At 40.1% G+C, this 27920-nt stretch overlaps 1 protein-coding gene across 4 annotated transcripts in view; it reads right to left on the reverse strand.

The window, feature by feature from the left end:
- GDPD4 (glycerophosphodiester phosphodiesterase domain containing 4) overlaps window positions 1-27920 on the reverse strand; it is an 85400-nt gene that overhangs the window by 31384 nt on the left and 26096 nt on the right. For 3 of the 4 annotated variants that reach the window (XM_050757468.1, XM_050757465.1, XM_050757467.1), the window contains 7 exons: window positions 27036-27095; window positions 21919-22017; window positions 21754-21847; window positions 20486-20563; window positions 19525-19670; window positions 19055-19137; window positions 8369-8525 (listed from right to left, as the gene is read on the reverse strand). In XM_050757468.1, the coding sequence (XP_050613425.1) occupies window positions 8369-8525; window positions 19055-19137; window positions 19525-19670; window positions 20486-20563; window positions 21754-21847; window positions 21919-22017; window positions 27036-27095 (717 nt within the window). The remainder of the gene's footprint in view (window positions 1-8368; window positions 8526-19054; window positions 19138-19524; window positions 19671-20485; window positions 20564-21753; window positions 21848-21918; window positions 22018-27035; window positions 27096-27920) is intronic. The other variant, XM_050757469.1, reaches the window with a different exon arrangement.

The following is a 27920-nucleotide window of genomic DNA, read 5'->3' on the forward strand; positions in this document are numbered from 1 at the left end:
CTGGCCCCCTTCCTCTTCTAGTAGTCCCAGTTTTCTATTGTTGCCATCTTTATGTTCATGTATATCTAATAGTTAGCTCCCACTTATAAGTGAGAACATGCAATATTTGGTTTTCTGAGCCTGCATTAATTCACTTAGGATAATGGCCTCCAGCTGCATCCAAGTTGCTGCAAAAGACATGATTTCATTCTTTTTTATAAGTAAATAGTATTTTGTGGTGTATATATTTGTACAGTTTTGAAAGTTCCTTTCATTGATACCTAGTTTTATTCCATTGTGGTCAGAAAGGATACTTAATATGATTTCAATTATTTTAAATTTGTTGAGATTTGTTTTGTGGCCTTACACATGGTCTGTCCTGGAGAATGTTCCATGTGCTGATGAAAAGAATGTGTATTCTATAGCTATTTTATGAAATATTCTGTAATTGTCTGTTCTGTAACTGTCCATTTGGTCCAAGTACAGTTTCAATCCAATGTTTGTTGATCTTCTGTCTAGATGATCTGTTCAATGCTCATAGTAGGATGTTAAAGTCACCAACATATACTGTATTGGAGTCTTTCTCCCCCTTTAAATCTAGTAATATTTGCTTTATGTATCTGGGTGCTTTGGTGTTGAGTGCATGTATATTTATAATTGTTACATCTTCTTGGTGAATTGATCCCTTTATTATTTCATAATGACCTTCTTTGTCTTTCTATAGTTTTGGAACTAAAGTCTGTTTTATCTGATGTAAATATAGCTATTCCTGCTTGCTTTTGGTTTCTGTTTGCATGGAATATCTATCCCTTCACTTTCTGGCTGTCCTTACAGGCAAAGTGAGTTTTTGTAGGCAGCATATAGTTGAGTTATTTCCTTTATTCATTCAGGCAGTCTGTATCATTCAAGTGACTAATTGGTTTACATTCAAGGTTATTATAATAGGTGATGACTTACTGTAGCCATTTTGTTAACTGTATTCTGTTTTGTATATTCTTTGTTTCTTTCTTCTTGTTTTTCATTTCAGTTTGACGGTCTTCTGTAGTGTAAAAGGTTTGATTTTTTTTCTCTCTCTCCTTTGCATATCTGCTCTACTGGTGAGTTTTATGCTTTTGCGTGTTTTCATAATGGTGATTATCACCTTTTTGCTTCCAGATGCAGGGATCCCTTGAATATTTCTTGTAGGGCTAGTCTAGTGGTTTTGCATTCCCCAGCTTTTGCTTGTCTGGGAAAGACTTTCTCCCTCATTTCTGAAGGATAGATTTGCTGAGTCAAATATTCTTGGCTGGCAATATTTTTTCTTTCAGTACTTTGAATACCTCATTCTATTCTCTCCTGGTCTGGACAGTTTCAGCTGTCAGTCTAATGAGAATTCCCTTATATGTGACTTGATGCTTTTCTCTTGCTCTTTTTAGAATTATTTGTCTTTGACTTTTGACAATTTGATAAAATATGCCTTGATGAGGACCTTTTGGGACTGAATCTATTTGGGAATCTTTGAGCTTCTTAGATCTGGATGGTCACCCCTCTCTTGGGAAGTTTTAAGTTACTGTTTCATTAAATAGTGTTTCTATTTTTCCAACTCTTTCCCTTGGGAACATCTACAATATGAAAATTTGTTTGCTTAATAGTGTCCTTTCTTGTAGGCTTTCTTTACTCTCTTTCATTCTCATTTCTTTTTTTCTCCTCTCTCTGGGTAATTTTCAAATTACTCACTTTCAAGCTCAGAGATTCTTCTGTTGAAACAAGTCTCTTGTTGAAGCTCTGTACTGTATTGTTTTATTTTGGCACTTGAATTATTCAGCAGCAAGGGTGTCCGTTTGGTTTGTTTTTGTTTTTTCTTTTGAGACAGATTCTTGCTTTGTAGCCCAGGCTGGAGTGCAGTGGTGTGATCTTCACTTACTGCAACCTCCACCTCCTGGGTTCAAGCAATTCTCCTGTCTCAGCCTCCCAAGTAGCTGGGACTACAGGCGCATGCCACCACACCTGGCTAATTTCTGTGTTTTTTGGTAGAGACACTATATTTGTCAGGCTGGTCTCCAACTCCTGACCTCAGGTGATCCACCTGCCTCGGCCTCCCAAAGTGCTAGGATTACAAGCATGAACATCTGACTGGTTCTTTTTTTACTGTATCTATGTTTTTGTTGAATTTATCATTGACATCATGAATTGTTTTCCTAATTTTGTTGAATTGTCTATTTTTTTTTTTTTTAAATCTCACTGAGTTTCCTTAAGGTAATTATTTTGAATTCCTTTTCCAGCAATTCATTTATTTCCTTTTCATTCAGGTCTGTTACTAGAGTTATGATCCTTTGGTGGCATCATATTTCCTTGCTTTTTCATTTCTTGTGTACCTGTGCTAATGTCTGTGCATCTTGTGAAATAATCACCTCTTCCAAACTTTCTGGAATGGCTTTTCTAAAGAAACATTTTCACCTGCAGTTAGGTCTTAGTGCACTAGTTGAGAAGGGTGTGGTGACTTTGTTTCTGGGTAGGTGCAGTGGTATAGTCTCTGTGCAGCTTCTTTAGCTGCATTCAACATCAGCAATAACTGCGGGCATCTCAGTGGCTTAGGGGTGTGGAAATTTGTTGTCGCAACAGCAGAGGTGTATGTGTTTTTTGTTTTTTGTTTTTTTGAGACAGAGTCTTGCTCTGTCACCCAAGCTGGAGTGCTGTGGCACGATCTCAGCTCACTGCAAGCTCCGCCTCCTGGGTTCATGCCATTCTCCTGCCTCAGCCTCCCCAGCAGCTGGGACTACAGGCGCCCGCCACCACGGCCAGCTAATTTTTTTGTATTTTTAGTAGAGACGGGGTTTCACTGTGTTAGCCAGGATGGTCTTGATCTCCTGACCTCGTGATCTGCCCACCTCGACCTCCCAAAGTGCTGGGTGGCGTGAGCCACTGCGCCAGGCCAGAGGTGTATGTTGTTAATGTCTTTGGTCCACAAAGGCTTTTGGGGTTCTCCAATTCTTGTTTTCCCTACAATGAGGAGACTTCACTAAGGGGATCCCTCTTGGTGTCAGGTCTGACATGGCATAAAGTCAACTGCTATGGTGCTGGATTCCAGGTGCAAATGTTTAGATTGGCAGAGTCCTAGGATCAGAGTGAATCTTTCACTCTCTGTGGCAGGGTTGGACATAGGTTGCCCACACCATCAGACTCTAACCCCTTAGCAGCTTAGGTCCAGAGAGTTAGGCTGTAGCTGTGACTCTATTCTTGCTAGGCAGGGAAAAGCCCTGGCCTGACTCTAAGGAAAAAGGTATGTTCTGGAGGTTTGAGCCTAGGGCACAGGGTATGGCTATAATTTGGGAGCTTGAGCCAGCAGGGCTCGGTGGCAGCTTGGGTGTGTGGGGATAAGGCACCATGTAGTGGTGATACTAGACTCTAGATAGTAGGATTCAGCAGTATCCCAGACTCTGTGAGGCCAGGTGCAGCAGCAAATGCCCCAGTATGGCTGTTGTTTGGGTCCTGGGGGGGCAAGAAGCAGGACGACATGATTCAGTTTCTTAGGGATGGCACTATCTCAGCAGCTTAGACTCTAGGGAGCTAGTCCAGCTCCAGGGAAGCAGGGTACTACAATTGTTTGGCCTGTAGGGTTGGGTATTTCTGCTCAGACACTGGTTTGTTTCCCTGGGATGAAGGGTACTATGTTAGCTCAGCCATGGAATGTGCAGTTGCTCAGCTCAGCCGAAACACTGATTCTCCAAGGGTTGATGTGCCAATCTATTCAGGCCATGGGGGCCTGACTGTTCCGAGCAGCCCAGGCACCATTTCCCTGCCACGCAGGGCTCTGACAAAGTACTTTTTCCTTGAGAGGGCAGTACACAGTTTCAACTCAGGACCCTAGTGGCAGGGCATAGCCAAGTCTGAAAGAAGTAGATGGAGCTGTTCTGCCAAAGCACCATATCCCCAGGAAAGGGTACACAGCTCCATCTCTAGCCCAAGGGTGCAGGGTGAGGGGTAGGTGAAACAGTTCTATCTGCTGCTTGGCTTTACAGGGAAAGGTGTAACAGCTGCTTGGCCTGGGGATGTTAGGCTACTCTGTTGGGGTGGGGTGGTTCCCCAGTAGTTTAGCATAAGGGATGAAGGGTGCTGTGGCTACTCACCTCTGGAGCAAGATGTGAGTAGTTCCAAGATAGCATTGCACAGTCGCCATGTAGGCCACGGGGCAGGCACAGCTGGCTCCTTCTCTGAGGGGAACACAGTTGTATGGCCTCTAGGTAGCTACCCCAGCTGGGCTTAGGGCCTGTGAGGACTGCAGGTGACCCCAATAGGGGTCCAAAGTGTTGCTGTGGGCTGCCTACTCTTTTCACCATAGAAAGAAGTTCCTCCTGGTTCCTGGCTGATCTCAGCTGGGGGATGAGGTGGCAGGGTCCTGGTGTTTCCTTCCATTCTCTATGTGGGTCTCCTGAGTTTCTGTGCTCACCAGGGTTTCTGTTACTGCTTTGATGTACTCTGGTGCTGTCCTTTATTTTCATTAAAATATGGTTTTTTATTTATTGTTTTGGCTGTCTTTGTGGAAGGGATGAGTGCTAGTATTTTCTAGTTGAATATCTTGCTGTCATTTCTCCTTTGAGTGAGTTTTGTCATCCTGCTTTTTCCTTCATTAATGTGCTAAATAAAACTTGTACTCATGCCGATTATATATCTGCATGAGAATTATATTTTTATCATTTCTACAATTATACTTTCACAAAAGGATATAACAAAGTTCCACGGAAGTATCGGTTGGGTTGAAGAAACAGGAATTCAGTTTAGCTTCCAGTATCAACTTCCAGAATGTCTGTATCTATTCTTATTTTGTTATAAGATTAACTACTTGATTTTCACAATAATCTCAAGACTAATAAATATATTAATAAATAATGACCAATTCACCACGATGGTCAATCAATAATCATACCCAACCAATAAAGAATCATCAGAATAATGTTTACAACTAATTTCTTCACTATGGAAAAAACTACCCAAATCTCCAAATCTTTTAAATCACATAACACCATTTCAACTACCTTCTAACCATACAGCATGAAAGCAAAAAAAGCTCCACGATCAAACCTAAAGTCTCCCAGATAACCATATTCGAACCCCAGGTTTCAGGATGCTCTTCAGTAGCCATTGAAATAGGATAATTAAATGCTACAAGTAAAGCACCTGAACACCCTAAACATGCTAAAACAGAGCTATTAATCCTAAAAAATGTCCACGAAAAGTTATTACAGTAACAGATCCAACTCTATCACTTACAACTAACCCAAGACATTCAAAATGGGAGACAGCTGTGAAGAAATGTTTGAAAACCAAAAATAAGGCCAGGCGTAGTGGCTCCCATCTGTAATCCCAGCACTCTGGGAGGCCGAGGCAGGCGGATCACCTGAGGTCAGGAGTTCGAGGCCAGCCTGGTCAACACGGTGAAACCCTCTATTAAAAACACAAAAAATTAGCTGCGCATGGTGGTGGGCGCCTGTATTTCCAGCTACTCAGGAGGCTGAGGGAGGAGAATTGCTTGAACTCAGGAGGCTAAGGCTGCAGTGTACCGAGATCGCACCACTGCACTCCAGCCTGGGTGACAGAGTGAAACTCCATTTCAAAAAAAAACAAAAACAAAAATAAGGCTGGGTGCGGTGGCTCACATCTATAATCCCAGCACTTTAGGAGGCCAAGGCGGGCGGATCACAAGGTCAGGAGTTCAAGACCAGCCTGGCCAATATGGTGAAACCCCATCTCTACCAAAAATACAAAAATATAAGCTGGGTGTGGTAGTGGGCGCCTACAATCACAACTACTCAAGAGGCTGAGGCAGGAGAATTGCTTGAACTGGAACTCAGGAGGCAGAGGTTGCAGTGAACCAAGATCACGCCACTGCATTCCACCCTGGGCTACAGAGAGAGACTCTGTCTCAAAAATAAATCAATAAATAAATATAAAAAAAGAAAACTAAAAATAAGGATGCTATTTAATAAGTTAAGTATTAAATGTTTCTGAATGTACTTAGGATTATGAAAAAAAGTTAAATTCATGGTTCCCACATGGTAGCTAACCATGACCACTGACATGAGAAACAACTGTTGGTGTCTTTCAGCAATAAGGACCACTAAGGTCCAATAAAGACCACCAAGAAAAATCATCCATTAATTAAAATTCATCAACTTTACTGTTCCATCAAACATCTCAGCCTGATGAAACTTCGGCTCAATTTTAGGAATAAGTTTAATTCTGTAAATCCTAATAAGACTTTTATCAGCCATATATTATACATCAGATACAATAATAGCCTTTTCATCTAGAACATACCTTTGCCAAAATATTAACTATAGCTAACTAGTATATACATCCTAATGGAGCACCTCTAGTTTTTATGTGTCTATGTATGAGTCATATTGCAGAAGCTACATATACTCAGAAACCTAGAATATCAGAGTAATCATATTATTTTCATATATAGAAATAGCATGTATAGACTATGTACTCCTAAGAGGACAAATATTCTGAGCAACTACAGTAATAACAAATCCACTTTCAGCTATTTCTTATATTAATACTAATTAATATAATGAATCTGAAGTGGAGTCTCAGTAGAAGATACAGCTTGGATGTGTGTCCCCTCCTAATCTTATGTTGAAACGTGACCTCCGATATTGGAAGTGAGGCCTAGTGAGAGGTATTTGGGACATGGGGGCAGATCCCTTATGAATGATTTGGTGCCCTCCCCTCAGTAATGAGTGAACTCTCATTTTAGTAGTTCATGCAAGAGCTGGTTGTTTAAAGGAACCTGGTACCTCCTTCTCTCTTTCTTGCTCCCTCTCTTGCCATGTGACATGCCTTGCTTCCCCTTCACCTTCTGCCATGAGTAAAAGCTTCCTCACCAGAAGCTGAGCAGATGCTGGTATCATTCTTGTAGAGCTTGTACAACCATGAGCCAAATAAGCCTCTTTTATTTAAAAATTACCCAGTCATAGGTATTCCTTTATAGCAACACAAAATGGACAAACACAGTAGATAAGTCCATCTGTATATAATTCTTCACTTTTCCCTATTTTTACATGAAACATGATCAAACAGCCCTCAGGATTAACATCAAACATAAATAAAATTCCATTCCACCAGTACACGATCAAAAATCCCTTAATATTTCTTTTCCTAATTACACTACTACTGTATAAGGGAGCTATTACCACAGCTGAGCCTCACACCTTGCTATCTCTGCTGTCACATATGCTAGCAATATGGATGCCTGCTATCTATCTTGTTGAGATGTTTATCTTCAAAATCAAAGTCTCAAATGAGTATATCTGATTGGGCAGAACCTAGGTCACATGAATTCCTAGTCATAAAAAAAGCCAGAAAACATAGGTTGTTTTCTTTAATCTATCTTGAGAAAGTAGGCTTGACCTTTATCAGATGCAATTCTGACTTTTTACCCATTTAAAAACACTCAAGGATAATTCTAAACTCTTTAACTTGTTATGTAAGCATTGCCATAATTTCCCATCAACATGTTTTCCAGATTATTCTCCTAATCTATCTCCCATCTACTTCCTACCCCTCTCTTCCTTCCTATCTCCCTTCCTCTATCCTTCCCTCCCTCTCTCCTTCACACACACACACCCCCACACCCTGTTGCTCCGAAACACATCATCATTACTGCCCTTGGTTCCCCTTGGTAATGATCTTCCCTCAGCTCAAATCATAGCTGTGCATAAAGTATTCCCCAACATCTTCCAGAGGAACCATTCACACTTGCCTCAAAATTACATTGTACACAGCAGAGCACATGCTTTATACTATACGACATCCATTAGTCTATACATCTCCTTCCAGAATCTCCCATCCACGTTCCCCAGTCTGAGTTAGAAGTTGTTCTTGTGTGCTCCTGAAGCAACTTGAAATTAACTCTAGTTTTGTACTTATCACAATGTATAGTAACTGTCTGTTTCTTATACTAGCCTGTGAATTCCATTAAAGCTGGATGTGTGCTTATTCACCATTATATTCCATGTGCCTTGTACCATTAGGTGCTCAATATATATTTGTTGAATGGCAAGAAGAAAAAATCAAAAATATATGTCCTAGTCTGCCTCACCCAGGAAAACGTTATGTACATGTTAGGCACACTGTAAAAGCTTATGAAATATCTGGGTAAAAAGAAATCACAAGGATAAGTTTACAAGTTTGTCTTCAGACTTTCTAGTGAATGCAGAAAGCAGCAATTAGACTCACTACATTACTAAAAAAGCCCTCCTGCCAATACTATAGTCCTGCTACCATACTGGGATGAAATCGTGTGGATACTTGCCTATCTTCATCTATGGCCTTTATTTTCAGGAGCAGCACATGATCTCTTACAAAAATTCAATGCAGGTTTGTGAAACTTGGGAACGTGTCTTACCTCCGGTTTTACAAACCATTTGCCTGCATTCAGAGTCGACAGGAAATCCCAACTGAAGGTGGCAGGGTTCTTGAAGGCAGATTCTGGCTGAACTTCCCGGATATTGGTTGTTCTTCTCAGGTCAAAGTCATGCATGAGGAAAGGCACACGATCGTAACTGAGGCAGAGGTAGAAAAGAAGGGCAGGGGTAGACAGGCTGAATTTAGCTACCTTGGTAGACAGGCTCCCCAGAAAGTCCTTCAAGGTCACAGGTGTCACTAGGGCTCCTTACTCCCTCTCAAATCTTAGAAAAGGGCTACATATCAGTCACTTACACTTTGATGTCAATATTTTTTCTGCTTTAGGGATCAATCTTTCATGATATATAATCACATTAGTGGGTGAAAGAATAGCTTCTCTATTCAGGGGTTTTCTGGCATTAGGAAAACAGCAGGCACAATAGTGGCCTGAAAATAAAGTGAATGGAGGTAGGGATGATGCAAGGTCCTCAGGTTCCAGGACCATACTAAGCAGGCGTCCACACAGTTTTCCTGTATTATTCTGATCCTTTCCCAGCTGGACACTGCACTGAGTATTTCTTTTTGTTTGTTTGGTTTTTGTTTTTGTTTTTTGAGACAGTCTTGCTCTGTCACCCAGACTGGAGTGCAGTGGCATGATCTCGGCTCACCACAACCTCCGCCTCCTGGGTTCAAGTGATTCTCCTGCCTCAGCTTCCCAAGTAGCTGAGACTACAGGTGTGCACCACCACGCCTGGCTTATTTTTGTATTTTTTAGTAGAGACAGGATTTTGTCATGTTGGCCAGGCTGGTCTCAAACTCCTGGCCTCAAGTGATCTGCCCACCTCAGCCTCCCAAAGTGCTGGGATTACAGGCGTGAGCCTCCGTGCACAGCCCACACTGAGTATTTCTGGTCCTAGACTCTTCACATCAGACGGTATCATAAGGTAAGTTCCTTATTCTTTTATCTGCAATTTGCTTTGGAGAATCTCTGATTTTATGAAACTATCTCTCCCTTTCTCATTAAAATATCTATGAAGAGAACATCTATAATGAGGAAGATAAGGCTTGGAACTTACTCTCCTGCCATAAACAACTAGAAAACTGGACAAAATAAAGGAAATAACTATTTTCAGTTAACGGACAAAAGGATGCACAATATTACTACGATCTCTGAGAAAAGGCAAAAACAAAAAATGACATAAGCAATTCCATCACCCAGGCTTCTTTCCTGCAGGTGAATAGTGAATTCCAGTACAGGGTAGGGGAACCTAAAAGTGACCTGTCTTGCTGAAATGAGAAGAAAGAGATTAGAGGAAGTGGGGAGCCAAGACAGCTAGAATTTGTGGGCTAGAGTCCCACAAAGGATAGAGTCATGCAAAAACAAAGACACAGTTCCAAGAAAATATGCAAAAGTCCATAAGTATATGGCTAAATATCAATCTGTATGTGTACAGAATAAAACTATGAAGCTTGGCAAGAACAACTTCTAAGAAAAGAAAATATTACCAGACAGTTCTAAGACAATCGGAGCTTGCACGGGGTATGAATCATTCAAGTTCCATCCAGCAAGAGAGGAGAGTCCTCAGTAATTACAAAGGCATTCTTTAGAGACTCCACAAGATCACACCTTAGAAAAGGGGACAATTGGCTGGGCGCAGTGGCTCATGCCTGTAATCCCAACACTGTGGCGGGCAGATCACAAGGTCAAGAGATCAAGACCATCCTGGCCAACATGGTGAAACCCCATCTCTACTAAAAACACAAAAATTAGCCAGGCGTGGTGGTACACGCCTGTAGTCCCAGCTACTTGAGAGGCTGAGGCAGGAGAATCGCTTGAACCTGGGAGGCGGAGGTTGTGGTTAGACAAGATCGCGCCATTGGACTCCAGCCTGGGCAACAAGAGTGAAATTCTGTCTCAGGAAAAAAAAAAAAGGCAGGGAGGGCGGTAATTTAGAACTAAAATGGCTTTAGAGCCACTTTAGATCCTCTAAAAAAGAGCTTAAAAACAAGCCTCCAAAGAAAAGACCAAACTAGTCTGGAAGTAACAACTATCTGCTAGAAAACGACCAACCTTAAAGGATACAAGATATAGCACCCAACAATGTAAAACTACAAGTCCAGCATGTAATCAAAACTTACTAGAGACATAAACAAGCAGGAAAATGTGACCATATGGAAGAAGAATTACTCAACAGGGACAAACTCAAAAGTGAAAGAGATGACAGAATTCACAGACAAGGGTGTTAAACAGTGTAGAACAAAATTATAAAGATGTAAACAAGGTATGTAAAGGAAAACATGAACATAATGAAGATATACATACAAGGTATAAAAAATGGAAATTTAGAGATAAAATATAATAACTGAAATGAAAATTTCACTGCATGAAATTTAAAACAGATCAGATATTGCAGATCATGCAAAGAACAATGAATTTAAAGATGTAGCATTAGCTGGGTGCGGTGGCTCATGCCTGTAATCCCAGCACTTTGGGAGGCCAAGGCAGGTGGATCACCTGAGGTCGCGAGTTCAAGACCAGCCTGAGCAACATGGAGAAACCCTGTCTCTACTAAAAATACAAACTTAGCCGGGGTGGTGGTGCATGCCTGTAATCCCAGCTACTCGGGAGGCTGAGGCAGGAGAATCGCTTGAACCCGGGAGGTGGAGGCTGCGGTGAGCCGAGATTGCACCATTGCACTCCAGCCTGGGCAAAAAAAAAAAAGGGCGAAACTCTGTCTCAAAAAATAAATAAATAAATAAATAAATAAATAAATAAATAAATAAATAAAAATAGGCTGGGCGCGGTGGCTCAAGCCTGTAATCCCAGCACTTTGGGAGGCCGAGATGGGCGGATCACGAGGTCAGGGGATCAAGACCATCCTCACTAACACGGTGAAACCCCGTCTCTACTAAAAAAATACAAAAAACTAGCCGGGCGAGGTGGTGGGCGCCTGCAGTCCCAGCTACTCGGGAGGCTGAGGCGGGAGAATGGCATAAACCCGGGAGGTGGAGCTTGCAGTGAGCCGAGATCGCGCCACTGCACTCCAGCCTGGGCGACAGAGCGAGACGCCGTCTCAAAAAAATAAAAAAATAAAATAAAGATGTAGCATTAGAATCTATCCAAATGGAAGCATAGAAAGAAGACTGAAACAAAAAAGAATGGGGCATCAGTGACCTGTAAGGTGTAAATGGAGTCCTAAAAAAGAAGGGAGGTGCAGAAAAAGACATTTCAAAAAGTAAAACTAAAAATTTTTTCAAAATTTGATGAAGATTTGAACTGAATGCTGAATTCTTTCCTGGCTAAAAGTCTCCAAACTAATGTCTTCAAATTCTCTTCCCATTTTTCTCACTTAGACTCAATGAAATTGCTACTACCTTTTTCCTGAAAGCATATCCAGGATGGTCTTGATCTCTTGACCTTGTGATACATAAACTACAGGCAAGAAAAATCTGTCAGATTGCCACTGCCTGCTTCCACATTAACTGAACATGCTTTGAGCCTAACATCCTTTTTTTTTTTTTTTTTTTTTTTTTTTTTTTTTTAACAGAATCTTACTCTGTCACCCAGGCTGGAGTGTAGTGGTGTCATCTCAGTTCACTGCAACCTCCACCTCCTGGGTTCAAGTGATTCTCCTGCCTCAGCCTCCCGAGTAGCTGGGATTACAGGTGCCCACCACCACACAAGGCTAATTTTTGTATTTTTAGTAGAGACGGGTTTCACTATGTTGGCCAGGCTGGTCTCAAACTCCTGACCTCAGGTGATCTCCCTGCCTCGGCCTCCCAAAGTGCTGGGATTACAGGCTTGAGCCACCACGCCGGGCCAAATCTAACATCTGACACCTCAACTGACTGCCCTCCAGACTAAGGAAACTGGTTTATAGATTTCTCCAAACATTACATTTATTTTTCTTCTATTTGAAAGCTCATTTGCAATACTAACTCCTGAAATGAGACACAGCTGTTTAATGGGACTGGGCTATTCCCAGAAATAGAAGACTAGTTTACGAGGATCCTTTGCCACTCAGCTATTAACTCAGTTTTCCCACCAACTCAGCTTTTAGTATGTGAAACCTCTAGGGAAGCTTCAGATGGGGATGTTGGAGCTCAGAAACCTACACCAAAAATGTGGTATGCTGACATGCTGAAATAAAGAAGGCTGTTAGGCATAATGGTTTAAGCTCTTTGGCCCAGGTAGTTCTGAATAATTAAATTGTATTAGATTTCCTTTTGGCAAAACAAGTGGGTATCTGTGCAATAGCTAATACCACTTATTGTGAATAGAAAAAATTTCCAAATAAGCTAAATGGTTATGAGAAGTGTGTACCACAGATCCCCTTAAATGATCTCTTTAGCTGGCTTCCTAAGGGAATAGGAAACCGGTTTTAGTTCGCCTTACAAACTCTTATTATTGTCATCTTGTTCTTCTTTCTATTCACAACAGACAATAGGGACTAGTAACAAAAGAACTGACACTTCTGTCATGCAGAATCAGAACCCTATACCTGGCATTCAAGAACATTTACAGGCTACTACAAAGCAGTTTCATTACTCAAATCCTAATTATGGTCCCCCTGACCCCTGTCAGCAGGAATCAGCCAAAGCAGTCATGGCCCAATTCCTCCTTAATGATCACACTTCAGGATTGAGAGATAAAGAAGATAAGGGGGTACTGAAGCCAACGTCACAGGGTTAACAAGAATTCTGGACAGAAACATAGCTATAATTAAGTATTAATCAGGCTTCACTTTGAACCACTTCCTTGTAATGGAAAGTCATTTGACATTGACCATTCACATCCCCAGTGTTTCTATAGATAGGATTTCTGACATTAGAATCACAAGGCTTTTGTTTAAGAATTGCTTAAGATGTTTTTCAGATCCCATACTCTGGTAAAACAGTTGATGTGAACCAGTTTGAAGACCCCCACAGAGGAACAGAATCAGCATGAGAATATAGTTTCTTCATCTCCCTGTCCCTTGACTTCACCCTGTACTCTTTGACCAATCAACAATCTCCACACTCCAGCCCACCCTAAAACCATTAAAAACTCTAGCCCCGAACTCCTTAGGGAGATGGATTTGAGGTTTCCTCCTATTTCCTCATTTGGTGATTCTGTCACTAAACCTCTTTCTGCTGCAAAAAAAAAAAAAAAAAAAAAAAAGTAGCTGGGGCCTGGGGTGGGCATATGTGGAGGGGAATACAGATAAGCATCCAGAAGATTTCTCATCAAAACATAAGACAGAAAACTATGAAATAACATATTTTTACATGCTTGAAGAAAACTACTGTCAACTTGGAATTATATATACAGCAAAAATATTCTTCAAAAATGAAGGGAAAATTAAAATATTTCATACAAACAAAGACACTAATTCATTTCCAGCATATCTTTACTGTAAAAAAGATTAAAATAATTACTAGACAAAAAGGAAGTTGATACAATTTGAAACTTGGATCTACACAAAAGAATAAATAGTGCCAGAAATGATAAATACATGAGTAAATATAGAAACTTCTTCTCATTTTTTAAAAACAGAATTAACTGTTTAAAGCAAAAAGTAATAGCAGTGTATAATGAGGTTCATGATAGCACCAGGTCATACTATGAGAGACATGAAATGTTAATGTACTGATAAAAGACACTGTTAGTGTACTGACAAAATAGCTTTACATATAAATGTATAATACTCAAAGGGAGAAATAACTTAAAGATCAAATTGTAAACTCTAGCACAACCACTGGGGAAAAAAAAAAAGATATAGCTAATAATCCAATAGTAGAGATAAAGTTCTAAAAAATGCTCCATTAGTCCAAAAGGAGGGAGAAAGGAGAAAACAAATAACAAAATGATAGTGCACTTGCCATGGGTCTAAAATTTAAAGGGGTGCCAAAAACTAATAAGATAAATACTATCTTAATACAATATTTTAAAAAACAAAACCAATGCAAAAATCCACTATAAACAAAATATTAAATTTTAAATGAAGATAAGATAGTATTACTGATTTTTCCTTTTGCCTCAGGTTCTCATATGGCTTGGCATGACACATCTTCATTAAAATTTTTGACATTTTGTTCATCATGAATGCTAAAGGGTAGGCAATACCAACGGAAACTAGTTATCACACACATACTTGTTACATGTGACATTTACATTTATTTCCCTTAAAAAGTTAGGTGGAGACCGCGTTAGCAGAGAGGGAGTAAGAGCAGTAGGCACAAACAAGTTTATTGGGATCTTTCAATCTCTCTAACTCAGCTTCCATGGACTTCCAGTGACTGTTGGCAAGATTTCTCCTACTGGTCCACATGAGGAGGTCAGCATTTCTTCAGGATCTGTGTTTCTGCAATCCCCAGAAAACTCAATTCAGTGTTCTCCAGAGAGGTGTATGGCTGGCTGGGCTTTTATGCTAAAAATTTTATTAGAGGACTGGGAATAATAGCAGCCAAAAATTTTGCATAGATCTTCTCAGAATCTCCCAAAGCTTTCTCTCAGCTGCAAATAACTTGTTTACATTACTTGCTCTTTAGGTTTAAAAAATATCTCTGCCTTTTCAAATGTTTCTCAAAATTATGTTCAAATGAAGGTTTCATATAAACCTGTTTCACATTTAAGGGCAACATAGCTGCAATTTTATAAAGTGGGATGAGCACTATCAAATTCACTTTGGGGTGAACTTGGGGTAGGGATCAGACATCCTTTACAACTATTTTATCACATATCTCAAAAATTGCAACATTAAAGGCAAGAAGGGAAGGAGGAGCCAGCAAAAGAAGTCACATAGGAAACAGCCAGGTAGGAAGAAAATCAGGAGAGTATGGTATTCTAATAGCCAAATGAAGAAAGTTTCAAAAATGAAGGACTACTCAAATGCTGAGAGGTTAAGATGAAAACTGAAAATTTACTATGATGTTTAGGAAGTCTGAGGTCCCTGATAACTTAGTAAGAGCTCTGAGAAGTGGTGTAGAAGAAGCCTGATTGGGATAGGCTCAAAAAGGATTAAAAGTTATCCAAAACAAAGGGGAGGATTGAGAGAAGGCAAAGAAAGGCAATGTTGGGGTTCAAGACACTCACCCTAAAATATGACTGCAGGAGACCAGAATATGACACCCCAATATATACCTCTTTGGCATATTGATTATTTTGAGCTGGTTATTTCGAGAAACTGCAGACACAGGAGAAGCTCTGAAAAGTTGCCCTTTTGTAAAGGAAATTTGTATTTATAAAGGAAATATTCATTAGTAAAAGGATCTGTACCAGTAAGAGAGCTGCTCTGAAATCATTTTATAATCAAGGGACTTACATCTGTATAATAAAACAACCTTTATTCACCACACATTTTCTTCCCTCTTCTTCCCACAATTTGTCACCGCCCCCATACAAGCCCTTCTTCCTTTCTATAGCTCAGGAAACTATACAAGCCTCAATCATCTGGCCTTTTCCTTAAATCTCAAATTTCTGTGGGACTCCCATGTGTACAAACGTAATTAAAATTATTTTTCTCCTGTTAATCTGTCTTACATCAATTTAATTTGTAGACCAGCCAAAGAACCCCGAAGGGTGAGACTAACAAAAATGTTTGATCCTCTACAACAGTACAGATCACTTTTTGGAGGAATGTTGCTTAAAAGAAAGTGAAGACATGGGGCATAAACTGGAGCAGGATATAGGGCCTAGTAAAGTTTAAGATGTCAGAATGGATCATCTTCGGATTTTAGAATCATTTTGTCTATATCTTTTTTTTAAGAAAGCTGACGAGATTCTTTTCTTTACATTCTATTTTGAGAGGATTGTAGATTCACATGTGTTTGTAAGAAATAATACAGAGAGATCCTATACACCCTTAGCCCATTTCCCCCAATAGTAACATCTTGCATAACTATACTATACTATCACAACAAGGAAACTGACATTGATAAAATCTATGACCTCATTCAGATTTCATTTTACATGAACTTATTTGTATATTTAGTTCTATGTTACTTTTATCACACATGAAGACATATCACCACCACCACAGTAAAGATACAGAATGGTAAATATACAAGAAGAGTTTTGTGTTACCTTTTAAAGTGGGAGCCACCTCTCTCCCTCCTTCACCCCTGGAAACCACTGATTTTTCTCCATCACTCTAAGGTCATCATCTGAATGTGATATTCAAATGGAATCATACAGTATATAACCTTTTGAGAATGGCTTTATTCACTTAACGTAATTCCCATGAGGTCCATCCAAACAGCAGCATGTTTCAATAGTTCATTCATTTTTACTGCTGGGTAATATTCCACAGTATGGATGAACACAGTTTAATCATTAAACCTCTTAAAGGACATTTGGGTTGTTTCTAGATTTGGGCTATTACAAATAAAACAGCTATGAAAATTAATGTAAAGATTTTTTCTATATGAACATTAAGTCTTCTTTTCTCTGGAATAAATGCCCAGGAGTGCAATTTCTGGGGTGTATGGTAAGTATATATAGTAATGTGCCACATAAGGACATTTCAGTCAACAACGGACCCCATATATGACAGTGGCCCCATAAGATTATAATGGAGCTGAAAATTTCCTATCACCTAGTGACTCTGTAGCCATAATATTGTAGCACAATACCTTACTTGTATGTTTATGGTGATACTTATGTAAACCAACCTGTATAGCCAATCACATAAAAGCATAGCACATACAACTACAGACAGTACATAATACCTGATGATGACAATAAACAACTGTTACTGGTTTATATATTTACTACACTACACTTTTTTTAAATTTAGAGTATATACATTCTATTATATACAAAAAAATTAAATGTAAAACAGCCTCAGGCAGTCCTTCAGGAGGTATTTGAGAAAGCATTGTTTCCATAGGAGATGACTGCTCCATGCATGTTATCATCCCTGCAGACACTGCAGTGGGAGAAGATGTGAAGGTGGAAGACAGTGATATTAATGATCCCGACCCTGTGTAAGCCTAGGCTAATGTGTGTGCTTGTGTCTTCATTTCTAACAAAAAAGTTAAAAAAAAATTAAAAAACAGCTTAGAGAATAAGGTTATAAAGAAAAAACGTTTTTTGTACAGCTGTACAATGCGTTTGTGCTTACACTAAGTGTTATCACAAAAGAGTCAAAAGTTACAATAAACTGGGGTTAATTTATTGAAATTTTTTTTATGAATTTAGTGCAGTCTAAGTGTACAGTGTTTATAGTCTTCAGTGGTACACATAATGTCCTAGGCCTTCACATTCACTCATCACTCACTCACTGACTCACCCAGAGCAACTTCCAGTCCTGCAGGCTCCATTCATGGTAATTGCCCAATACAGGTGTACAATGTTTTATCTTTTATATTGTTATTTTTACCATACTTTTTCTATGTTTGGATATGTTTAGATACACAAATACCTGCCATTGCTCTACAATTGCCTACAATATTCAGTACAGTAACATGCTGTACAGGTTTGCAGCCGAAGAGTAACAGGTCATACCATACAGCCCAGGTGTGCAGTAGGCTATGCCATCTAGGTTTGTATAAGTTCACTCTATGATGTTCACACAATGACAAAATTGCCTAACAACGCATTTCTTAGAACATATCCTCATAATTAAGTGAGATAGGACTGCATTTAGTTTTATAAATAACTGCCAAACTTACTTGGAGTGGCTATACAATTTTATGTTTCCACCAGGAACATATGAGTGATTCAATTTGTCTGCTAGCATTTACTGTTCTGGCTATTTTTTAATTTAGCCATTCCGATAGGTGAATAGTGTTAGTTTTAATATGCATTTTCCTAAAGGCTAATGCAGTTGAACATCTTCTCAATACTTATTTGCTATCTGTATATTCTCTTCAGTGACATATCCACACATGTATTTCACCCATTTTCTAATTGGATTGTTTGGTTTGTTTTTGTTTTCATTTTACTGTTGAGTTTTGGGAATTTATATATCCTAGACACAAGTCTTTTGCCAGATATATGTTTTACAAATATTGTCTCCCAGTCTGACACTGGTCTTTTCATTCTTCTCATATGGTCTTGGACACAGCAAAAGCTTCTCAGAATGAATTCCCTGGAATTTTCTCCTTCCCCCATCTCCGCTTGGTTCGAGGCTCAACCCAAATACAACTTTGAGCATAAAGATTTTTTTTTTTTTTCCACACAATAGGAAGTGACCTTTTCCTCCACTGAAGTTCCATTACACTTATTTTTCTCTGGATGGCTCTTGTCACAAATGGCCTTATTCTGTAGTTATCTGAAACATTCCATGTCTCCTTCACTAGCTGGAACATCTTTTAGGTATGACTATATCTTACTCATTTGCATCTCCCAAGCACTCATAAGAAGGCCTGGAATATAGCAAATGCTCAGGGAATGTTAAATAAATTGCTAAGGTAGTACATAGAGTGAAGTGGTAAGCACAGTTGCAATGGTACCATATTTGAATCATGTGTGAAGACTATTATTGAGTGTGTCTGATTTGTAACCCTGTCACTGAAAACATGGAGGTGCAGAGGTGTGGTTTGTGAGATGTGGTTCATCTGTGTAGTACCTGCATATATGCCATATGAACACAGGAACAACTCCCTAGGGCTTGCTGTCTCTACACCTCAGGCCAGGCTGGTTCTCTTGCATGGCAATGAACTTATCCCCTCCTCCCCCCACCCCAGCTCCCTGCTTTCTTACCTTAAGTGTACGTCAGTCTCCAATCCATGGGCTCCATGTTCAACAGCTTTCTCAAAGGACATCATGGTATTCTCAGGCCCCAACTGTAGAAGAAAAGGACATCAGGCCCTAAGCCTTAGAGTCTCTTCTCCCAGCATTCCTTTTAATGGTAGGGGTAGAACCCAGTAGGATTTTGGGTAGAAGAGTCTGGTTCCCTCAGATCTCCTTTCAAAACCTGTATACCCTCTATCCAAGCTGATTCTGGGACTCTGCTCATCTGAGGCAATGTCACTGGGCACAGTAAAGAGAAATGGACTGGGAGTTAGGTGGCCTGGATTCAAGTCCAACCTCCACAATGAACTCTTTATTCTTGCCATCTTAATGCAATCACTTTTTCTCTCCAGGGGCTCCTATGGTTCTTGGTTTTCTTCTCTTGACCACATATCCCATACATACTTATTTTCATCCATGTTCTTCATGCTCAGACCTACCATGGGTGCACCTCTATGTCCAAAGAGGGTTGGCTTGGGCCCCAAATTCTCCTTCTCCTGAATGCAGGGAGAATAAATCCCTAGTGGCATCAAACAGAGACTTAAAAAGATAAGAAGAAAGGGTAATCCAACAGCCACTTGTAGACCTGAAAAATTTGGAAGGAAGGGGAAGTAGGGGAAAAAAGATAAAGAGGGCTGGAAAATCATCCCAAGCAAAGCAAGCAAAGTCTGAGTAAACCCACAGTCCATGGGTTTCATTGACTGTGTACTGGCTAATTTACTTCCTATTTCTGTGACATTTCCACTTACTTCCAGGGATTTGGATATAAAAGTATAGAACTGTACAATTATAGGGCATTATTATTAATGCTACTACTGGAACTGGAAATTTACAGAGGACTCAATTGTACAGGGTTCAGATGGGGAAGGAAAGGAAGGAGAAGCGATGTTAAGGAGCAGCTTCTCAGGATGAGGAGGAGCTTGGCTGATTCTAAGAAAGCCCCAGAGACTGTAAAGATCATCCCAAAACATCTGTATATTTAAGGCAGTACAGCCTAGTGGAAAGGGCACTAATTGGCAGAAATCTGGGTTTAAAGCCAAGTTCTGCCACTTCCTGATTGTGTGACTAAGGACAACTTACTTAATCTCTCTGAATCTTCATTTTCTTCTGTAAAATGGGGCTGTCCTGCTGCTTATATCAACCTTACAGAGTTGTTATGACAGTGTTGACTCATAACACTCTATAAATATTTGCTTCCCTCTTTCCCTCCCTCCCTCCTTCCCTCTCTCTCTCTCGTGCATACACACACATTCACATACAGAGCCTGTACACAATGCCTGCGATAACCAGCCATTCCCCAAGACTTACTATTTTAGACCTCTGAGAATTTTACCCATTTGTACATTTTCAAGTTACCACCTATGCTTCAGTGACTTTCAAATCTCAGTCTCCAGCTCTAACCTCTTAACCTTGTGATTACATTACATTTCTTGAGCCTTTTTTTCTCAGAATGTGTCATCCTGTATCTTCTCATTCTAACTAAAATTTAGAAAGTGAAAAAGAAAAGAGTTGATTATTGTCCCCTTTAAGCCCTTTCCCCAGAAATACTTCCTAAAATTTACCCTCCACACACAAGCATATATATATAAACACACAATGGCAGCACTATCTATGCATTCTTTCTCTTGCCTGCATACCCCCACAGGTCAGAAAGGGTAATTTTACCCTTATTTAAAAAAGAGTAAAAATGAAACCCAGAGAGAAGAATGTCCTATTGGTTTATCCGTAGAGTGGTGAAAGACAATTCCATTCTCCAAACAGTTTAGTATACAGATCCAGTTCTTTTGATTCCATTACATTGGGGCAAAGAATGAAGAGGAAACCAGTGACAGAGACAGACATTTGCTGTAAGACGACTTACAGACTTCTGCTGTAAGTCCTCAGGTATGACATGATCTCACAGGGGACTGCTCTGAGTTACTTGAATGTAAGCAGAAATCTCTGGACCTAGTATGAGTTGAAACTACTAATATTTGCCAGGCGCAGTGGCTCACGCCCGTAATCCCAGCACTTTGGGAGGCCGAGGCGGGCGGATCATGAGGTCAAGAGATTGAGACCATCCTGGCCAACATGGTGAAACCCCGTCTCTACTAAAAATACAACCAGGAGTGGTGGTGCACACCTGTAATCCCAACTACTTGGGAGGCTGAGGCAGGAGAATCTCTTGAACCCGGGAGGTGGAGGTTGTAGTGAGCCAAGATTGTGCCACTGCACTCGAGCATGGCGACAGAGCAAGACTCTGTCTCAAAAAAAAAAAAAAAAAAAAAAGAAAGAAAAAAAGGAAAAACTACTAATATTTGAAAATAAATGGAAAGAACTGTGACTTGTACCAGCACTTTGCTCAAGTAAAATTAAAACAGCCTCTACTGCGTCACCTGCCATCCATCTTCAGATAGTCAATGTATAACAATGTAAAGATCTTATTTTTCAAAAAAAAAAAGAATCCCTCTTTAGAAGTTCTGTTTGGCCACAGAAATACTATGACAGGCCACTGGCCACCGTGACAGGGTAGTGAGTGAGAGCATAGGAGTGTGCCTGAGTAGCAAGCTAAATGAATTGCAACAAGGCATAGGGGCGGCTAGTTCCCAAGCTTCTGTTTTCCTAAGTGGAGTATACAATCTAAAGCCAGAGCTGAAGAAATAGGCAGGGTTCTGCCCTATGTGACATACCTTCTCTTTCCAAACGTGCCACGTAGATGGCCACAGGCCAGAAAAGGATAACCATCACAGTTATGCTGACCAGGTGCACATAGGGAGCAAAGATCTGTGAGAAAGCCAAAAGTCAGGCAGGATACATCTAGACAGCTAGTGCTGGAGCTATAGGATGATTCTTACCTGCAGAGACAGCCCAGCTACCAGCCATCTTTCTTTCCAGAATTTGCATATAATGAACATTAAAATGACACACGGAAGAATCACTAGCAGAATCAGGATCTAGGGAAACAGGAAAAAAAACCTCCTGACCTGAAGCACTAGGCTTGGATCAGAACTGTCCTTAGGAATTGTATGTGTGTCTTCACAATGTCAGGGACCTTATCTGCTTTCTCATTCTTTTAATCTCACCATCCTGCAAATCCCCAGTATTAGATGGAACCAATCATTCACCTTCTTTGCTTCTAATCTTTGCTGTACAGCATGACTAGAAAAAATTACACAGCTAATTTACCATTACTAATTTACTATCTCTAGCCTCAGCTGGGTCCTAACATTGCTTGGTATCTCTTACTCAGATTCAACAGTTGCCATTAAAGTCTTCGCTATTTCATTAGACTTCAATTGTATACTCAATACAATTATAAGTAAATAATACTCTGTAATTGCCTTTTCAATGTCTGTTTTCCCCAACAGACTATAAGCTTCATGAAGTCAAGGATAATATTGGTATTGCTTATGATTACATCCTCAGTGTCCTGCAGAATGTCTGGCACATAGTAAGCGTCCAATAAGTATTTGTTAAACAGATGAAAAAATCTGCCTGCCAGAACACTGTATACTTCATAGAGAAAAAACGTTGAGACCAAGAAGACCTAACTTTCCTAACTTCCTCCCTTTCAAATGTATAGTTTTCCTACATCTGTGCTGCCCTCTAGACAGTATTTAGCTCTCTCCTTTCCATAATCTCTACATGTAAAATAATTAAATCCATAATTAAGTCTCTCACAAAACAACCCTTTGCTGACATCAATGATAAATTCTACCAAACATTTAAGGAAGAAATATTTCCAATCTTTAACAAACTCTTTCAGATAATAGAAAAAGAGAGAATACTTTATGAGTGCAACAAAACATTAGACCTAAATTTAACAAGGACATTATTAAAAGAACAGAAAACACATACATAGATGAAAAAATTTTAAACAACCTATTAGGAAAAACTAAATGCATCACAACACAAAAGTTGAATTGCCAGACTCATAAGGATCGCAGATCTTACCCAACACCAAACTTCACTATGGATTTAAAGGATACAGGCAATCACAGGGAACAGATAAAAGACTTTCCATTGGTTGGCTGGGAGCGGCGGCTCACACCTATGATCCCAGCCCTTTGGGAGGCTGAGGCGGGTGGATCACCTGAGGCCAGGAGTTCGAGATAAGCGTGGCCAATACGGTAAAACCCCATCTCTACCAAAAAATACAAAAATTAGCCAGGTGTGGTTGCGCACAACTGTAGTTCCAGCTACTTGGGAGGCTGAGGTGGGAGAATCACTTGAACCCGGAAGGCAGAGGTTGCAGTGAGCTGAGATCGCGCCACTCTGCACTCCAGCCTGGGCAACAGAGTGAGACTCTGCCAAAAAAAACAAAAAAGAAAAGAAAAAGCCAGGGCGCGGTGGCTTATGCCTGTAATCCCAGCACTTTGGGAGACCGAGGCAGGCAGATCACGAGGTCAGGAGATCGAGACCATCCTGGCTAACACGGTGAAACCCCGTCTCTACTAAAAAAAATACAAAAAAATTAGCCAGGCGTGGTGGTGGGGCGCCTGTAGTCCCATCTACTCGGGAGGCTGAGGCAGGAGAATGGCGTGAACCCAGGAGGCGGAGCTTGCAGTGAGCTGAGATAGTGCCACTGCAGTCTGGCCTGGGCGAAAGAGCTAGACTTTCGTCTCGAAAAAAAAAAATTCAAGCAGATATGATTATGTCAAATGCAGCTACTCATATAGGGTCTTTCCTCTCCTGTATTAGTATACATTGTTTTTGGACTTAAAATGTAAGGTGTGTTTTAAGCAAAATATGAAGAAATGTTGCTTCACAGGAGTCATTTTGGTTATGGGGCATCATTATTTTATACTCCATTAATTATATAACTCTAGCCAGTCATGTCTTCTACCACACGAACCTATATATTCCAGGTTTGTTTACAATAAAACCAACCTAGATAGATCTAGGTATATCCTGGTAGAAATTTTTGCAGATAAGGAGTTGACAAATACCTTTAGTGTGTCTACCAGGAAGTCAGGTAATTAGCATGTTTACAAGGAGTTTGGGTTGATGCCATTCGCTTCTCTCTGGGCAGCTGTAGGTAGAACGGGAAGGGGAGGGGGGTTCTAGAACCCCCTGGTGCTAACGCTTTTCTTCCTAAATTTATTCTGAGTACAATAAAACTGAAACTCCGAGCCCCACAAAATCTCCCTTACCAATAAAATCAGTCTCTCCTTACAAGTCTGATAAGCCTGGTCATTCCTGGTTTGAAGACCTGCAGATTCAACCAAGGTAGTTAAGTTCCAAAGGAATGCCAACTCTTAATAATCCCCCTGAACTTTTCATTGCCTTCAGAATCTGTGAACTAGATCCCAGAATGCCTCAAAAGATGAAGCCTTAGAAAAGAAGATTTTCCTGACTAATATTGGCAAAAATCCTGTAGAATATGTGTGGGAATGAATTCTAAGGGAAAGAGAACAAGGAAAAGAGAACAGAATTTTAGATCGGACTAAATTTATTGATATGGGTGCACTTACCAGAGATTCTGGATTTCATATCCTAGAATCCAGGTATTAAGCAGTTCCAAGAGGTTCTAATTGTTTGGTTATCTGAAGCCCAGGCTCACTGGTAGCCTATGCTCAATGAAATTGGGATGCCAGTAATTTCTTGGTATAATATAGAAGAAATAATAAAAGATTAAGAAAAAGTGCTAGAACGGTTATCACCTATGAGCTAACCTACTCCCTATATTGAGTTCTTTGGGAGGTCCCAGAAGACACTGGTGAGGAAAGCATCAGCATCCTTGAAAAGCACTGTGGTGGCCATCCTGTATGCCTGAAAAAAGGTGAGAGATGCTGCCAAACAGTCTTCCTGATTTCAAAGGGGATGATGCGCTTCTGCCGTGGCAGAGGCCAAGTAGCAGTACTTAACTGGCACAGGCAACATAAGCATAGTTTTTATAAGAGACACAAACCTGGAATGGTAATCAGAATGTTTTCAGTCCTAGGGATTCTTGGTATTGGTTAATTTATCATGGTGTCCCAAATCCAAAATAAATGTTGATGTCAATAAGTCCTATTTGTTCAGTTTTCAAATCTATATTCTTTCCCTAGAAAATCTCATGACTTCAAGCTCCATCTATTCTAATAACTCTAAATTTGTATTTCCAGTTCATACTTCTCATTTGAGTAAGAGGATATTGATATGGCTTGGACCTGTGTTCCCTCCAAATCTCATGTTGAAATGTGACCACCAATACTGGAGGTGGGCATAGAGGGAGGTGTTTGGATCATGGGGACAGCTCCCTCATGAATGGCTTGGTGCTATCCTTGCAGTAATGAGTGGGTTCTCATTCTGTGAGTTTACATGAGATCTGGTTGTTTAAAAGGACCTGGCACCTCCTCCTCCTCTCTCTTGCTCCCTCTCTTGCAATGTGATATGCTGGCTCCCTGCTTGCCTTCCACCACGACTGTATGCTTCCTGAGGCCCTCACCAGGACCAGATGCCAGTGCTATGCTTCCTTTACAGCCTGCAGAACCATGAGCCAAAATACACCTCTTTTCTTTATAAATTACCCAGTCTCAGGTATTCTTTTATTAGCAATGCAAATGGACTAATTCAAGACTTAAAGGGACCACTCAAGAGTCTGAAATGTTTCTGGATTTGGGGAAATACAAGGAATTGTATCAACACTATGCCTGATGTTCCCACTCATATTTGGGAGTTAAAAAGTAGAGAAGTAGAATGATAGTTATCAAGGGCTGGGAAAGGTGGGTCAGAGTGGGAGAAATGAAGAGGGGTTGGTTAATGAGAACATACCATTAGATAGAAAGAATAAGTTCTAACGTTTGATAGTACAGTAAGGTGACTACCGTTAGCAATAATTTATAATATAAATAGCTTCAAAATAGTTCAAAAAATAGTTTCAAAACAGCTAGAAGAGTTGAAATGTTCCTAACATGAAGAAATGATAAATGCTTCAGATGATGGATATCCTAAGTACCCTGATTTGAGCATTATACATTGTAGGCATATATCAAAATTATCACATGGATCCCACAAATATGTCCAATTACTGGTATCAATTTTTTTAAAACATGCCCAAAAAAGTCTATAAAAAAGCAAGAGGCTGTCACTGGAGCTGTTCAAGCCCATGGGAGAACAAAACAAGGATGCTGTATCGGAACTATGCTGCATGCCTGTAGATGGTGGGGCCAAGCTGACAGTCCTCTGGGGACCAGATATAGACCCTGTGAAAGAAATCATGCTGGTGTTATTTTAAAGATATCCAAACTCAAGAGAGGGTCAAAAGGACTTCAGAAAAGAAATTTCAGGGCACTGCAGGAAGACAGGCATTGACTCCACCAAGAGAGTTACAGTCAAGGTTCTCAGTAGGGCTTCTGAAAACACACATAGAAAAAGTTCACGGGAAAAGAGGCAACTGTACATTTACCTAGAAATCAACCCCTGATTCCCTTCTCCCCTCTCCTTGTGAGACTGTGCTCTTTTCTCCATCTCCTCTTCCCCTGGACCCCACTCAGGCGGAAAAGAGGTAAAAGGACCACCATGCCCTCTCTGCTGCTATGGGCTTCAGGCTTGGATCAGGCCCAAATAGAGGAGGGGAAACATTTTAAGGTTAATAAAGTTGGAACTTAGGTTATTACAATGAACTGAAAATTTTAATCACTGAAATGAGAGTATTTCTGTGACTAAAAAGTACTGGGAAATTAATGGAATGAGTGCCTAAGATTTTACCGGAATGGGAAGAACAGGGTCACAGATTGAGTTTAATAGGAAGCAGTGAGAATAAGAGTTTGGGTTCAGCTCCAGTTCAGCTCCTTCCATAAATCAGTTGCAACGTTAGATATTTAATTATTTCAGTTAAAATGATGTAAGTAAATCTCTTCTCTCCAAGGAGAACAGTAACAGAGAGGGTAACCCATATGCAAAACTGAGTACACCAAGGAGCATGTTTAGGCCTGGCCTAAGGTTCAGTCCAGGTCTAAGGTTTCCAATGTGGACTCAGATGTCCTACCTTATGACACAAGTGCAGGTATAGTTCAATCCCTTCCCAAAGCAACAACAATCCAAGTAACTGCAAAAGCAAAGAAAAAGAGAGTTATTTTGAAATCACCAAGTTGCCATCCAAAGCACTGTTCCTATAGCTCCAAACTCTGTTCACAGTCCAGTAGTACACTCACTTCTTGCTATACCTGTACTTTATTTAGCCTCTGGGAGTTTTCCATGCTGTTTGCCTGAAAAAGCTCCCTCTCCCGATGCCACTGACTCTTCAAAGCCAGTTCAAATCTTGCCTCCTGTTTATAACTTCCATCTGCAACCTCAGGAAGAATTCTGTGTTATCTCCTCGAAGATTTCATAACAATTACCACACTGATACTCTTCCTGAGCTCCTGCCCATTTCTTTTCCCTGTGAGGAACCTTATTCCTGGTTTTACTCAGACTCACTTGTAAGAGAAGATTAAGTTCAGGAGGCAGCCCTTCCAAGGACTCTTGTTGTCCAAGGACAACAGGGCTGTTGTTACTACTGTCAAACCACTGTTGTTAACACTGGTATAGATTCAATAAATCTCGGATTTTAATCTAAATCTAGCCAGTCACCAAGTCAGTGTAAAGATAGAAATTGAAAACTGGAGTCCTCAGATGCCTGGGATATTAATGATAATTTGATATGTAAGGCACTTACTTCTTTATCAAAATTATTTCATGGATATTTCATTTGTTCTTTACTTAGCCCTATATTATACCATTAAATATTGTTATCATACTCATTTGAAAAAAAAATGAAACTGAGGTCAGAAGAGTTACATGCCTTGACCAAGGTTACATAGTAACCTAAAGATAGAACTAGAAATAGAATCCAGGTACCCCTTCTTTTTCACTATTGTTGTCATTGTATGTA

This window comes from Macaca thibetana, chromosome 14 (genome assembly GCF_024542745.1).
Source record: "Macaca thibetana thibetana isolate TM-01 chromosome 14, ASM2454274v1, whole genome shotgun sequence".
NCBI lineage: Eukaryota > Metazoa > Chordata > Mammalia > Primates > Cercopithecidae > Macaca > Macaca thibetana.